Source organism: Loxodonta africana, chromosome 20 (genome assembly GCF_030014295.1).
Source record: "Loxodonta africana isolate mLoxAfr1 chromosome 20, mLoxAfr1.hap2, whole genome shotgun sequence".
NCBI lineage: Eukaryota > Metazoa > Chordata > Mammalia > Proboscidea > Elephantidae > Loxodonta > Loxodonta africana.
Window position 1 is genome coordinate 74,439,793 of NC_087361.1, and position 12,975 is coordinate 74,452,767.

Genomic DNA, 12,975 nt, shown 5'->3' on the forward strand with positions numbered 1-12,975 from the left:
TGCCCCTCTCTCATCAGAGGAAGAGTTAGCCTTTTATATAATTTCTACAGCAGTCTTGGGCTTCTTCCCAGCAATACAGCTGGACCAAATTAGTGTCAGAAGTGGGGAGCTGGGGCTGTTTGGGGAGCTGTTCAAAACCAGAGGAACAGAGGTGTTCTGGTGTACAGGACACCTGGCTGGCAGCTGATGTCTGACTGCCATTCTTGAGGGGGGCCCAGCTGAACCCTGGGGGCTATGCACGAGCACTGTGGCCTGGACACTGGTAATTTCATATACCCTCGGCCACAGCGTCACCGTCAGGGGCAGCATCCTCTTTGGACAAGGGCTAGAATATATTTTCAGTCCTGCACGTAACCCAGTCAGGGCCTCGTCCCAAAAGGCCCTCACTGAGAAGCAAACCTTCATCCCAGCCCCTCCAGCAGGCTGGTATAGCGAGCTTTCCTCTCCTGGGAGTGCTCACAGGGAGCCAGGAGGTGGATGTAGCCTCGTTCCCAGAGGGGCCCCAAACATCTGTAACCCAATGCTGTGTGGGGGTCCTTAAAGAGATTTGCCTCTTTGTAAATAATTACAGGTCTGACCATTGTTGATCCAAAGGGGCCTGTGGGTAGGGGTGTGTGGGGTGTGTGAGTCTCTGAGCTTGGGAGGTGCCAGCCCCAGAGGCAGCCATTGGCAGATGGGTATCCTGGGCTGGGGCACTCAGGAGTGACAGCCTGAGCCTTCTTCCCTATCAGTTTAACTGAAGCAGTATGGAAGAGCCAGCTGGAGGGGAGCTGTAGGAGCCAATTCTAGCACATGGAGCCCTGCCCCTGCCCAGTGGGGGCCTGGGAGCCTTTCTGTCTCAGAGTCTGGGTCAGGCAGGCCTCGGATGGGAACTTCTCATAGGCAGGGCCATGCTGTGCCTAGCACAGGGCTTGGTGTCCTGGAAGCACTCAGGATGGCATTTGGCAGGCTTCTGTACAAGGCAGGCCCTCCCACTCTGTGCAGCCTATTCTGGGCTCTCAGTCCTTGGTGGAGCTTGGCTGGAGTCTCCTTCATTAGTCCCCAGGCCCTACTCTGTCCTGTCCCCCTCACCCATGTGCCTCACTCAGCCTGGTGTGGTCTCCCTGGCTGACGGGCACACCCTTTCTCTTCTCTCCCGGGAAGGGGCATCATCACCCCCGTTGGAGGAGCCAAAGGTGCACGGACAGCCCCACTGCAGTGTGTCTCCATGGCCGAGGGCCACACCAAGCCAATCCTCTGCCTGGACGCCACGGATGAGCTGCTTTTCACAGGCTCCAAAGGTGAGTGGAACACACATCACAGTGTCTTTTCCCAGAATGTCTCCAAAGAAGATGAGACCACAGAGCTCCAGGAGTTGAAGATGTGGGGGGTTGTGCTTGCTCTCTACTCTTGTGTTTCTTGCCTCTTACTGACCCTCCCCACATAACTGATCCTGGTGGCTCCATCCAGCACTTCCTTCCAAACTGTCTTGGCAGCTCCAGGGAGCTTCTCAGATGCCCCACCCATGTTTGGTCACCCCAGCCCCCCAACACCCCCACCTCCACTGCCATGCACCCCAGTGCTTATATCTAAGTAATTCCTATGACGTCGGCAGCAGAACTCCACAACATCATGATTCACTTGATCCCAACAACAAAGTCAGAAATGTTCAGCAGCAAGGATAATTCTGTAGTCGGCATGTAAATAGAAACACCAGCATCCATATCCATGGCGGGCAGGGGCATAGTTGTCAATCTAGATGTGATTGATTGATCCCAAGTTTTTCGGTAAGATTTGCTCGCTGCTTGGGCATTCATCTTACCAGCTTTGAGCACGTGCAGGAGCAAGCACCAAAAGCTTAGGGGTTTTATTTTAGCATAGGACACCTTGGTGATGCTCACAGGTTGTTGGTGTTTGTAGAAGTTTGCTTGAGGAACTTAGTCTGATGTTCTGTCCAGCTGCTGTCCTGGGCTTTTCACATGCACATGCGGACGTGTGAGCATGCATGGTCACATTTTTTCTCTTCCTCAGACCATGAGCTCCTTCCTCTGCAGCCCCTCAACCACCTCCTCCCAGCCTTGACAGTCCCTGATAGGGGGTGCGTTTGTGGCCTGGCTGATGTTGCTCCCCTCCTCTGGCTCCCTCCCCATGCCTTGCAGACCGAAGCTGTAAGATGTGGAACTTGGTGACAGGGCAAGAGATCGTGGCTCTAAAGGGCCACCCCAACAACGTGGTGTCCATCAAGTACTGCAGCCACTCGGGGCTAGTGTTCTCCGTGTCCACCTCCTATATCAAGGTGTGGGACATCCGGGACTCAGCCAAGTGCATCCGCACGCTCACGTAAGTACTCCACCTGCCTGGCACAGTGATGGCCAGAGCAGACTGGTTGCATGCAAGTGCTTCCCCAAAGCCCCGGACCCACTAAGCACAGCCAGCTACATGGACACAAAGGCCCTCACAGGCCCCTGGATTTGGCTTGACTCTGAGGTACCAGGTGAGATCCCCTGGGCTGGGGACAGTGTCTGGGGCAGCAGCTTGGCTGAGCCTTTGGGGTATTCCATTGACTTGCCTGGTCCCTACCTTCATCCCAGTCCCTCAACCCTGCTCCCTGAGGTATTGCCTTTTGAGTCCAAAAGAGGAGGTGGGGAAACAGGGTGAGAACGGCAAGGGGTATTGGCCTCCAAAGCCATTTTGGCCACCTGCCCACATGAATGAGCCCCTCAGATATGGTTCTAGTCCCTGGCAAATGCATGGGAAATAACTAAGACAAGGGACCATGGAAAATGAAATCACTTCTTAGCAAAAGTCATGCTTAGTCTTTCTGTTTACATTGTAAGCTACGAATTGCTATTTGATTTGCTCCGTAAAGAAGAGAGAAACAGAATGGGTATTATCACCTCTTTGTACAGATGAGGAAACTGAGGCTCGGAGAGGTGAAGTGATCTCCAAAAGATCTAGGTTTAAACCCAGCCTTAGTCTTAACAACCTTTCCACACCGGTGCTCTAGCTGACGGACAGGGCAGGTATAGGAACACGGCTTTTGCTGGGGGTGGAATGGAGCTGTCCCCTTGGTCCTGTCTTTGTTGGATCAGAAACTTTTAGAAGCTGTTGTCACTCTCTGTCAGTCAGAGAAAGCTTCCTGGAAAAAGTGGGTTATGAGGGCTGGTTTTTCTTTTTTTACTGTGGTAAAAATACATATAAAATCTGGCAATTCCACCATTTTTATGTGTACAATTTGGGGACAGTGATTACATTCACATGTTGTACAACCATCACCACTATGTTTCCAAGTATTTTCATGACTCTTAACAGAAGCTCAGTGCCCCTTAAGCAATAACTCTCCATTTCCCCTTCTTTCCAGCCCCTAGTAACCACTCATACACTTCAGCCTCTATGCATTTGCCTATTCTAGACATTTCATGCAAGTGGGATCATATTTGATCCTTTGTGATCCTTTTGTGTCTGACTTATCTCCATCAGCATGTTTTCAAGGTTCATCCATGTCATAACATGTATCAGAAGTTCATTTTTTTTTCATCTCTTTTTATGGTTGAGTAATATCCCATTGTATTTATGTGCCACATTTTGTTTATCCATTCATCTGTTGATGGACGCTTGTGTTGTTTTCTGCGTTTGGCTGTTAGAATAATACTGCAGTGAACATTGGTGGACAAGTATCTGTTCGAATCCCTGTTTTCAAGTCTTTTGGGTATATACCTAGGAGTAGAATGGCTGGATCGTATGGTAATTCTATGTTTAACTTTTTGAGGAACTGCCGAACTGTTTTCCAAAGCAGCTGCACCGTTTTATGTTCACACCAGCAATGTACGAGGGTTCCAGTTTCTTCACATCCTCACCAACACTTGTTAATATCTACCTTTTTATTATCACCCTAATTGAGGTGGAGTGATATCTCATTGTGGTTTTGATTTGCATTTTCCCAGTGACTAGTGACACTGAACATGTTTTCATGTGCTTATTGGCCATTCGTATATCTTCTTTGGTGAAATACCTTTCAAGTCCTTTGCTCGTTTTTTTGATTGGGTCATTTGTCTTTTTGTTGTTGAGTTCTGGTAACTACACCCTGATCACATAGATATGTGGTTCCCAAATATTTTCTCCTGTTCTTTAGGCTGTCTCCTCACTTTCTGGATGAAGTCCTTTAATGTACATAAGTCTTTAATTTTGATGAGGTCCAATTTATCTATTTTGTCTTTTGTTGCTCATGCTTTTGGTATCATATCTAAGAATTCATTGTTGAAAACTAGGTCCTAAAGTATTATCCCTATGTTTTGTTCTAAGGGTTTTATGATTTTAGTTTTTACATTTAGGTCATTGATCCATTTTGAGTTACTTTTTATGTATGGTGTGAGGTCTGAGCCTAACTTCATTCTTTTGCATGTGGAGGTCCAGTTACTCCAGAACCATTTGTTGAAGACACTGTATTCTTTTCTCATTGAATGGACTTGGCACACTTGTCAAAAATCAACTGGCCATAGTTGTGTGAGGGTTTATGGGTGTCCTGGCCCATTCGGATGGACTGTCTTGATCGTTAGCCTTGTCTCTCTTCCTCCCGGGTAGGTCCTCAGGCCAGGTGATCTCAGGTGATGCCTGTGCTGCCACGACCACCCGCGCCATCACCAGTGCTCAGGGGGAGCACCAGATCAACCAGATCGCCCTCAGCCCCTCGGGCACCATGTTGTATGCTGCCTCAGGCAACGCCGTCCGCATCTGGGAGCTCAGCAGGTCAGTGAGATGCCTCAGAGCAGGTGCTTAGGTCTCCACTTGGCATGACCAACACCAGGGGTGGGTAGGACGTCAGCTGCTCCTCCATTCTCCTTTTCCCCATGCTACTGGGTTTGCGCCCTTCCTCTGAGACCCCTGGGATACAAGAAGTTCATGTCTAAGCTCTTGATCTTGTCTTGACGGGGAGGGAGAGAACCCTGGCCAAACCTATTTATTCCAGGGAAGACCCCCTACCCCAACCCAAGGTCCCCTCTGACCCACTGGCCCCTGCCTGGGCCTCTCCCCACTGCAGGTTCCAGCCCATTGGCAAGCTGACCGGCCACATCGGCCCTGTGATGTGCCTCACAGTCAGCCAGACCTCCAGCCACCATGACCTCGTGGTGACCGGCTCCAAGGACCACTACGTTAAGGTACCTGCAGCCGCCCTCTGCTCCAGGCGGAGCTAGAGACTGTTCCATGCTTCCTCCTCACTCTCACCCACCTGCTCTGTCTTTGCCTTGGGGAGTACTCATGAAAATCATTGAGGCTTGTGGGAATTTATGCCAAAGAAACCCCTCCAAAGAAGGTATGCGCAGAAAGTTATAGATTGCAGCATTACTTTATAAATGATGAAAAATTAGAGACAACCTAAATGTCTAAAGATAGAATAGCAGTCAAGTAAATTCTGGAAAACCCATCAAATGGAATGTGATGCAACTCTTAAAGTGATAAATATGAAAACCAAAGATAAAGCATGAAAACTACGCTCACTTTATTTGCTTCCCGATTATGCCTTTGAGAAACGTGTGGACACGGTCGGAAGCTAGGAGCTCACTAACTAAGCGGTCGCCATGGAGACTGTTCCACGGGTGTCAGAGTAGAACTGTGCTCCATGGCGTGTTCAATGGCTGACTTTTCAGAAGTAGATCACCAGGCCTTTCTTTTGTGGCAGCTCTGGGTAGACTCGAACCTCCAAGCCCTTTGGGTAACAGCTAAGCATGCTAACCATTTGCACCACCCAGGGACTCCAGAAGCTGGAAAGCAGCATCAAAAAAGGGAAATGTGGGGTGGTTTGATTACAAATAAATATTTTCCTTTTATTTAAGGTACAAGTAATGTTTAATTTATTAAAAAATGGAAAAGAATTTGAAAGGGAAGTTGATGCCCCCAAGCCCCCTTTCTGCATAGCTGCTTTGTGTCTAGCTGTGGGGTCTCCCAGGCTGATCCACATCTTGCATTAATTTAAGTCAGTCTCCCCACCACCCCCCAGCCCCAATCCCCAGGGGAAGGGTCAAGACCGCAGCTTTCAGAGTCCCTGGTCCCTAGAAAAAAGCAAAGGAACCCTGGTAGTGCAGTGGTTAAGAGTTCAGCTGCTAACCAGAAAGTCAGCAGGTCAAAACCACCAGCAGTTCCATGAAAGAAAAGACCTGGAGATCTGCTCACATAAAGATTACAGCCTTGGAAACCCTATGGGGCAGTTCTACTCTGTCCTGTAGGGTCGCTATGAGTGGGAAGCAACTCACTGGCACACAACAACAACAAAGGAAGCAGTCCTGCTGCTTGGGGGCAGCCCTCACCTGCTGGGGAAACTCCAGCTCGGAGCCCGCCAGCTGGCCTCAAACAGAGCGCAGTGGTGCTGTGTCCGCGTGGACGGGCTGACCCTGGCTCTCGCCTCCTTCCCACAGACGTTTGAGCTGGGCGAGTGTGTGATGGGCACCGTGGGCCCTACCCACAACTTCGAGCCACCGCACTATGACGGCATTGAGTGTCTTGCCATCCAGGGAGACATCCTGTTCAGTGGCTCCCGAGACAATGGCATCAAGAAGTGGGACCTGGAGCAGCAGGAGCTCATCCAGGTGGGCTGGGAGGAGGAGAGGGGAAGCGGGCCAGGGGGTGGATTCCTCCCACTCTGCTCCCCAGCTCAGGCAAAGCCTCGGGTCCCAGGGTCTTGGGCCCTTCAGCTCAGGCAGGTGTTTCCGAGCTCCCAGCCTGCCTGTTCTCTACCCTCCTCCCCCGCCTCACCTGCAGCCTCTGACCCCACCCTCACTGCCCATGCAGCCTGCTCTCAGCACAGTGTCTGCTCTCCACACTGGGTTTGAATGTGGGACTAGGTGACCGTGTTGCCTTTCTGGGGAGCATTTGTTTTTCAGTCTGGCCCTCTGAGGGCTGCAGGGCCTTAGGCTTGAACCCAGAGGCAGAGCAGAAGGCCCCATCTCTGAGGCCCTGGAATCCCCAGCACAGAGGCAACTGTGCCGTGACTGCTGCCTGGCCACTGAGACTGTGGTGCTGCCCATGTAGTGGCTCTAAGGCAGAAGGGGCTTGTAGCAGACCTCTGCCACTAGCAAGAGAGGCTGTGTGCTCCCGGGGCCCAGGGAAACCCTTCTGCCAGCTCCTGTCCCCAGTCCTCCCACCTCATCACCGGTCCTGATCCTCCTGCAGCAAATCCCAAATGCACACAAGGACTGGGTGTGCGCTCTGGCCTTCGTCCCAGGCCGTCCCATGCTGCTGAGTGCCTGCCGTGCGGGTGTCATCAAGGTCTGGAATGTGGACAACTTCACGCCCATTGGTGAGATCAAGGGCCACGACAGCCCCATCAACGCCATCTGCACCAACACCAAGCACATCTTCACAGCCTCCAGGTGGGTGCTGGGCGAGAGGCCTGCCCTTGCTCCCCACCTGTCTCCCTGGGGTGGGCAGGGAGGCTGGGAGGCTCAGGGACCCTGCAGCTGTCCCTGCAGGCCGTGGGTTCACAGAGCAGACCCCACAGTGCCCTCCTTCTATCCCCAGCCCAAGGCCAGCCTTCCTGAGTGCCCACCCGTGCCAGGCACAGCACTAGGCAGGGGAGCAGGGAGGTGCTGGGCCCCAGGCCAGGACATGTCCACCCCCGACACCTTTCCCTCTTCACACAGCAGTCCCTCCCACCCCACTCGCTGTCTTGACCCCTGTGTATGTGCCTCTCAGACCAAGGGCAGCCCTGCTAGGCCCCCAGCTCTAGTCCCGTGCAGGGGACGCCCAGGCCCTCTGTCCCAGGGGTGCTCCTCAGATGGGTCTCTTCTTATTCCTTCTTGTTCCGACCATGTCCCTTCTCTCCCTGTCCACCCCTCCCACGTCCTCCTGCCTCTCCTCTCTGTCTCTCCCCGTCTCTCCCACCACAGTGACTGCCGGGTCAAGTTGTGGAATTACGTCCCTGGACTCACCCCCTGCCTTCCACGCCGCGTCCTGGCCATAAAGGGCCGTGCCACTACCCTGCCCTGACCCCCCACCTGTCTCCTCTCTCATTCTTCCCCTCTTTCCTTTTCCCTCTCTCTCTCCACTTCGATCTGAGCTGCTTCTTCACGGTATGAGATTATTTTACTCCTTCTTCCCATCCTCCCTTCGCAGCCTGCCTGGCCCCGAGAGACTGCTCCTCCCCACCCCACTTACCCTCTTTCCCGGTGGGGCAGACCCCCCGGAGAGGGCAGCCAGGGAGTAGAAGGCAGAGGGAGAACTTTCAAGCCTGCACAAATCAAAGCAACAGCAAAAAAAAAAAAGACCATGATCATGATCCTCTCTGGCCTTTGAGGCCCCTCACCCTCTGCCCAGCCTCCTATGCCCCACAGCTGCCCTCCCCCAGCAGTGCTTGCTCCCGCCCTGGCTACCTGCAGTGAGTTTGGGAACCTGGCCCATCCTTTGCCTTGGGGGCAGCCAATTGGGCTGCCTCCAGAGCTGACCAGCCCCCTCTCTGTCCTCCACCCCAGTGACCTGACGGTGAAGTTCTGGAGTGTACGGCGCTTACCCGGTGGCCCACCCTAGGAGTGAGGTCCGAGGGATGCCCCCAACCCTCGACAGCGTGGACTGCACAGAAGGGAAGCCGTGGTCTGGGCCGGACAGGGCCAGCTGCCTGGGGACAGAGGGTGTGGGCCTGGGTGTGGCCCCCTTTCCTCCTCTCCCTCTGCTTTCCCACAGGATGCTGCTCCCTCAGACCCTCCCCTGCCTGTGGGGGCCTTTTTGGGAGAGAGGTCAGAAAAGAAATTAAGCTGTGAAGCCAAAGGGCATTTTTCCCCCCTCCTTTCTCTCCTAGCAGGCCCTCAGCCTCCCTCCCTGACTGGCCCCATTTTCTCCTGTTGAGCTGGCCCTGCCCCATCCTTGAGGCCTTTGGCCCGGCTCTGAGGGGACAGTTGGGGCTGGCACCGGGGGGAGGTGGAGCAGCCCCAACCCCCATTATGCAGTCCGGTGAGCTGGCCTCCCTTCTTCCCTCTCAGCCCAGCCTTTAGAGCCACTGCACCTGCCTCTGAGCCCACAGACAGCCCTCAGGTAACCATAGAAACCAGGTGCGAGCGCTGGGCCCTGCAGCTGACCCCCACCCCTAAGCCTCCAACAGCCAGTCCCATATGGCCCCAGCCATTCCTTGGGGTCGCAGGCTTCGTTTTCTGATGGGGCCAAGGTGGAACCGCTAGGAAGATTCCTTTGGAAGAGACGGTCAGAAATATGTCAGTTATTTAATTTATTGTTTTTATTTTTTCCTTTTGCCTCCTGGAAACTGACTTGAAGTTTCTTCCCACATGTTCTTTCCCTCAGCTCTTGGGGGCCAGGACCCCCAAGACCCTCCTGTGCCACCTCCATTTGCCCTGCAGAGGAGGGAGGCACCCCTTCTGACTCTTCGCAGCTCTGGCCTATCCCTGACATTGCCCCTGGGCCCCTCTAGTGCACCCCTGGCCTCCAGGCCGCCTGAAGCTTCAGTGCCTTCCTTCGTCCCGGGGCCTGCACCCATGCTGGGCAGCCTTACACCAGCCATGCCCGCGGGGCCACATGTGTCTTCTCACTCTCGGGGTCTCGTGCCTGCCACCACCACCACCACCACCCCCCGCCAGAAGGTGGGGGTTCCACCCCTCAGTTCAGAGCCCTCACCAGCGTCACGTAGAAGCAGCTTGTTGTACTGTGTCTGTAGGAAGAGGCTTGGGGTGGGGAGGGCACCCTGCCACCCTGTCTCCCCCACCCTTCTTCCCAGCCCACCCTTAACTGGGACAGAGTTTTTAACCCAATGCAGCACAATTGTCCCACCAGCTTCTTTATCTCTGATTATTCAGGAGGCACGGTTTTCAAGGCTTAAAACAGGCATGGGGCAAGGGGCCCTCCCTGTTAGAAGAGGGGATTAATTGAGTTTCTCTTTCCTCTCGGGCTGTGGACTCACAGGCCAGGAGGTGCTGTTCTTAAATTGGTGTTTGTGAACCTCCTGTTGGGGGAATTGTGAGTTTGCAGCACTGGGTCCCCAGCCTGTCCACACTTGGCTTTTCCATTGCTTAACTGGTCTTGTGCTTCCCGGCCTCAGCCTGGGAGCCAGGAACCCCAACTCCGTTCAGAGGACACGGTAGGTGACCTTTGGCCCTTCTAGAGGTGGATCTGGGTTTCTGTCCTTGGCTAATCTCCCTCTTGGGCCAGGGCAAGTTGTGTCAGCTCTGTGTGGCCCCAGTGTGGAGGGGTCTGGCCCCATGGCGCAGGCCCAGGAGGTCGTCCTGGCTGTGAAAGGAAAGATACCTGCCCTGCCTCCCCTGTGCCCTCCTGGAGCCGCCCCTGAGGCCACAAAGGCTGTCCTGCTGTGGGTGGCCCTGCTGGAAGTGGTGTTGAAGGAGTTGGTTTATAGGAAGGACACCTCCTGGAATGCTGGTCTCCTGGACCGTGGGACAGTTTGGGATGGCGGAAACCCCTCTTCCTCGGCCATCCCAGGGCTGCTGGGAAACCCCCTTAGCTACCCCAAAAGTGAGCACAAGTCTCTTCCCCATCCTCATCCCTCTCCACCTGAACAGAAGGCTTTGAACTTGCAACCTATAGGAAGAAATCCGTTAGCATGACTGTTTACAAACTGTAGAAACACGTCAGACTTTTGCGCTCCCCTCACAGGCTGGGGGCTCCCGGCTGGGGTGACACACTGTAGCCACAAGGCCTGCTCTTGAGCCAGGTGTGACCTGTGGCCCCGTGGGAGGTGCCCACCGCCATTGCCCGCTCTCAGCTCTTCTGACGGGCCAGCTACCTCATGACGGGGCCAGCTCTGCTGTTCAGTGAGCATCACCGACTGGGAAACTTGAAGTCCTCGGCAGCCCTGAGCCCACTGTCCCTGCACGCTCTGAGCTGTGCTCCAAGAGCGCTGGAGTCTCTACCCCTTCTTTCAGGGATGTCCAAGGTACATGGCTAGGGGGCAGGCCCCCACTCCACTCATTGCACAAACATCGTAGGTGTTGGAAGCACAAAATGGTTGTGATTTGAGCACAATGGCAGGGCTTGCAGCAGGCAGTCTGGGCAGGTTCTGTCCAGTTAGACAAGATGTCTGGGAGGGCCTGCTGGAGGGCCTGGCCCGCAGTTTGTCCTAATTCTGGGACTTGTCATACTGCTTCTTACCCTTCCGTGCCCATCCTTAGACTCAAGGCTGGGTCACATCTGTACACTATGGGCCCAGGAATTGAGTCGTCTCTAGACCCCACACCCTAGGTCTTTAAATGCCTGGAGCCCAGGCTGGACCCCAGCCCTCAGAACAATATATCCTTGTTGAGCCTAAAGAGTTTGGCCAGGGTGCCTGTCTCCCAGGCCAAGCCCTCTGAATACTTTGTAAGCCGATTGGCAAGCCCCCTGGATAGAAGGTATCCTCATGCCCTGCCCTTCTAGCACAGTCCTGTACCAGAACCCCATTCTCAGTGTTAACCAGGTCAGTGTTGGCCTTTCTTTGAGTGATTGACTCTGCCATGGCAGTGTGAATTCTCTGTAGTCACACCTTTGGAGTTGCTTCTAGAGATTGTTAAGGAAGGAGGAAAGGCTAAGTGGCTGGCGCTGGCACGCCCAAGCCTTTGAGGTGGTCAGGGTGCCACCTTCTGCTCTTGGGAAGGAACAGCTGTGGACTGGGAGTAGTCTCCTGTCTACCCAGCCTCGCCCCAGCTTCAGCCTAGGAAACCCTCCACCCCAAGTTGTCCATCCCTGCTTCTGGCCTGGAGCTGTGTGGCTTGGGCAAAGGGCAGTTTAAGCACAGCCACCATGGGGAAGACATGGAATAGCAGGACTTTCTCATGCTGCCTGATGTGGTGGCACCACTGGCAGGCAGCTGCTGTGAGGTCAGGAGACATAATGCCCCTTGGCCTTGCTCTTGTCCATGCATAGGGACTGGCCAACTCTGGGGCAACCCCAGATGCCGTCTAAACTGGGTGTAGGCACAGTTTCCTTGGTTGTTCAAACCCAGCCTGGGCCTGGTGTGTTTACCATTGCGTGTGTGGGCTTGGCCTGCCTGGCAGGAGGGGTGAGCTCCTCCCCATTGCCTGGCCCAAACGTGTGGTGGCTGTCCCTTTGCCATCCCAAACAGGAAACTGCTTGCTGCTGTCTTCACTTTGCACAGCTTCCTTGTTCAGGCTCCAGAGCTAGGGCTTGGCCACTGCCCACCACAGGCCTTCCTGGGCTTGGCCCTTCTCTCCTGGCTCCCAGACCCTTCACTGCCCTCTTTTGCGCAAGGACAGAATCTGCAGGGAAAGTTCTGTTTTTTTCTATGACATCTTTATTCTGTACACCCCATTCCTGGCACTTACCCTAACCCTAACCCTAACCCTAACCCCCACCACATGCCAGATCAGTCCTTTGAACGCATGTCCTGAGGCCCTCGCAAGAGTGGGGAGGTGGGGATTGCTCCGTGAAGATCTGAGGGTCAGAGAAGACCCCTGAAGTGAATCAGGCGCTGCCCTGCCCACCAGCTCTTTTCTAGCTATCACCCCCTGCCCAGGCTGCAGGGTTTTATTTGGCTCATGCTGTCCTCGGTGACGTGGCTAGCACAAGGTGTATATATATGTTTTGTACCTCTGCTGATGACTGTACATAGTGTATGAAAGTTATTTAAGCCTCTTGCTGTACATTTCTGTTCCTAGATTGGATGTGTGTGTTCTAAGAAGTTGTCATAAATAAAAATTGAATGACCATTGTCTGTGGATGTGTGGCACCTGAGGGCAGCTGACCTTTCCCTGGTGGCCCTTCTCTGGGGTAGGAGGCTGGAGTTGGGTTGATAGGGCAGACTTTGGGCTGTGAGGTTGGGGCTTACCTAATTAGTAAGCGGGGCTTTGAAAGTGTTGAGTTCCTTGCCAGACTCACTAGCATTTATTGAGCATCTACCATGTTCCAGGCCCCGTTGCTGGCATTTTTCACTAGATCTCCACTACCCTGTGTGGCAGGTGGTGGTATTCTCATTTTATGGGATGACAGTGGTCTCAAGAGAGGAAGTGACTTGTCCAGAAACAGCCAGTAAGAACAGAGCCAAGATTTACTCAC

The 12,975-nt window shown here is 53.9% G+C and overlaps 1 protein-coding gene across 9 annotated transcripts in view; it reads left to right on the plus strand.

Annotated features, from left to right (window-relative positions):
• Window positions 1-11,979, plus strand: part of KIF21B (kinesin family member 21B) — a 68,122-nt gene extending 56,143 nt beyond the window's left edge. For 6 of the 9 annotated variants that reach the window (XM_064273416.1, XM_064273417.1, XM_064273422.1 and 3 more), the window contains 7 exons: window positions 1,144-1,280; window positions 2,139-2,319; window positions 4,561-4,725; window positions 5,018-5,135; window positions 6,390-6,560; window positions 7,144-7,343; window positions 7,860-7,974. In XM_064273416.1, coding sequence (XP_064129486.1) covers window positions 1,144-1,280; window positions 2,139-2,319; window positions 4,561-4,725; window positions 5,018-5,135; window positions 6,390-6,560; window positions 7,144-7,343; window positions 7,860-7,959 — 1,072 coding nt within the window. In that variant the 3' untranslated portion in view covers window positions 7,960-7,974. Of the gene's footprint in view, window positions 1-1,143; window positions 1,281-2,138; window positions 2,320-4,560; window positions 4,726-5,017; window positions 5,136-6,389; window positions 6,561-7,143; window positions 7,344-7,859; window positions 7,975-8,441 lie in introns of those variants that run through there. The other 3 variants (XM_064273418.1, XM_064273421.1, XM_064273423.1) reach the window with 1 other exon arrangement.
• The last annotated feature ends 996 nt before the right edge of the window (window positions 11,980-12,975 follow it).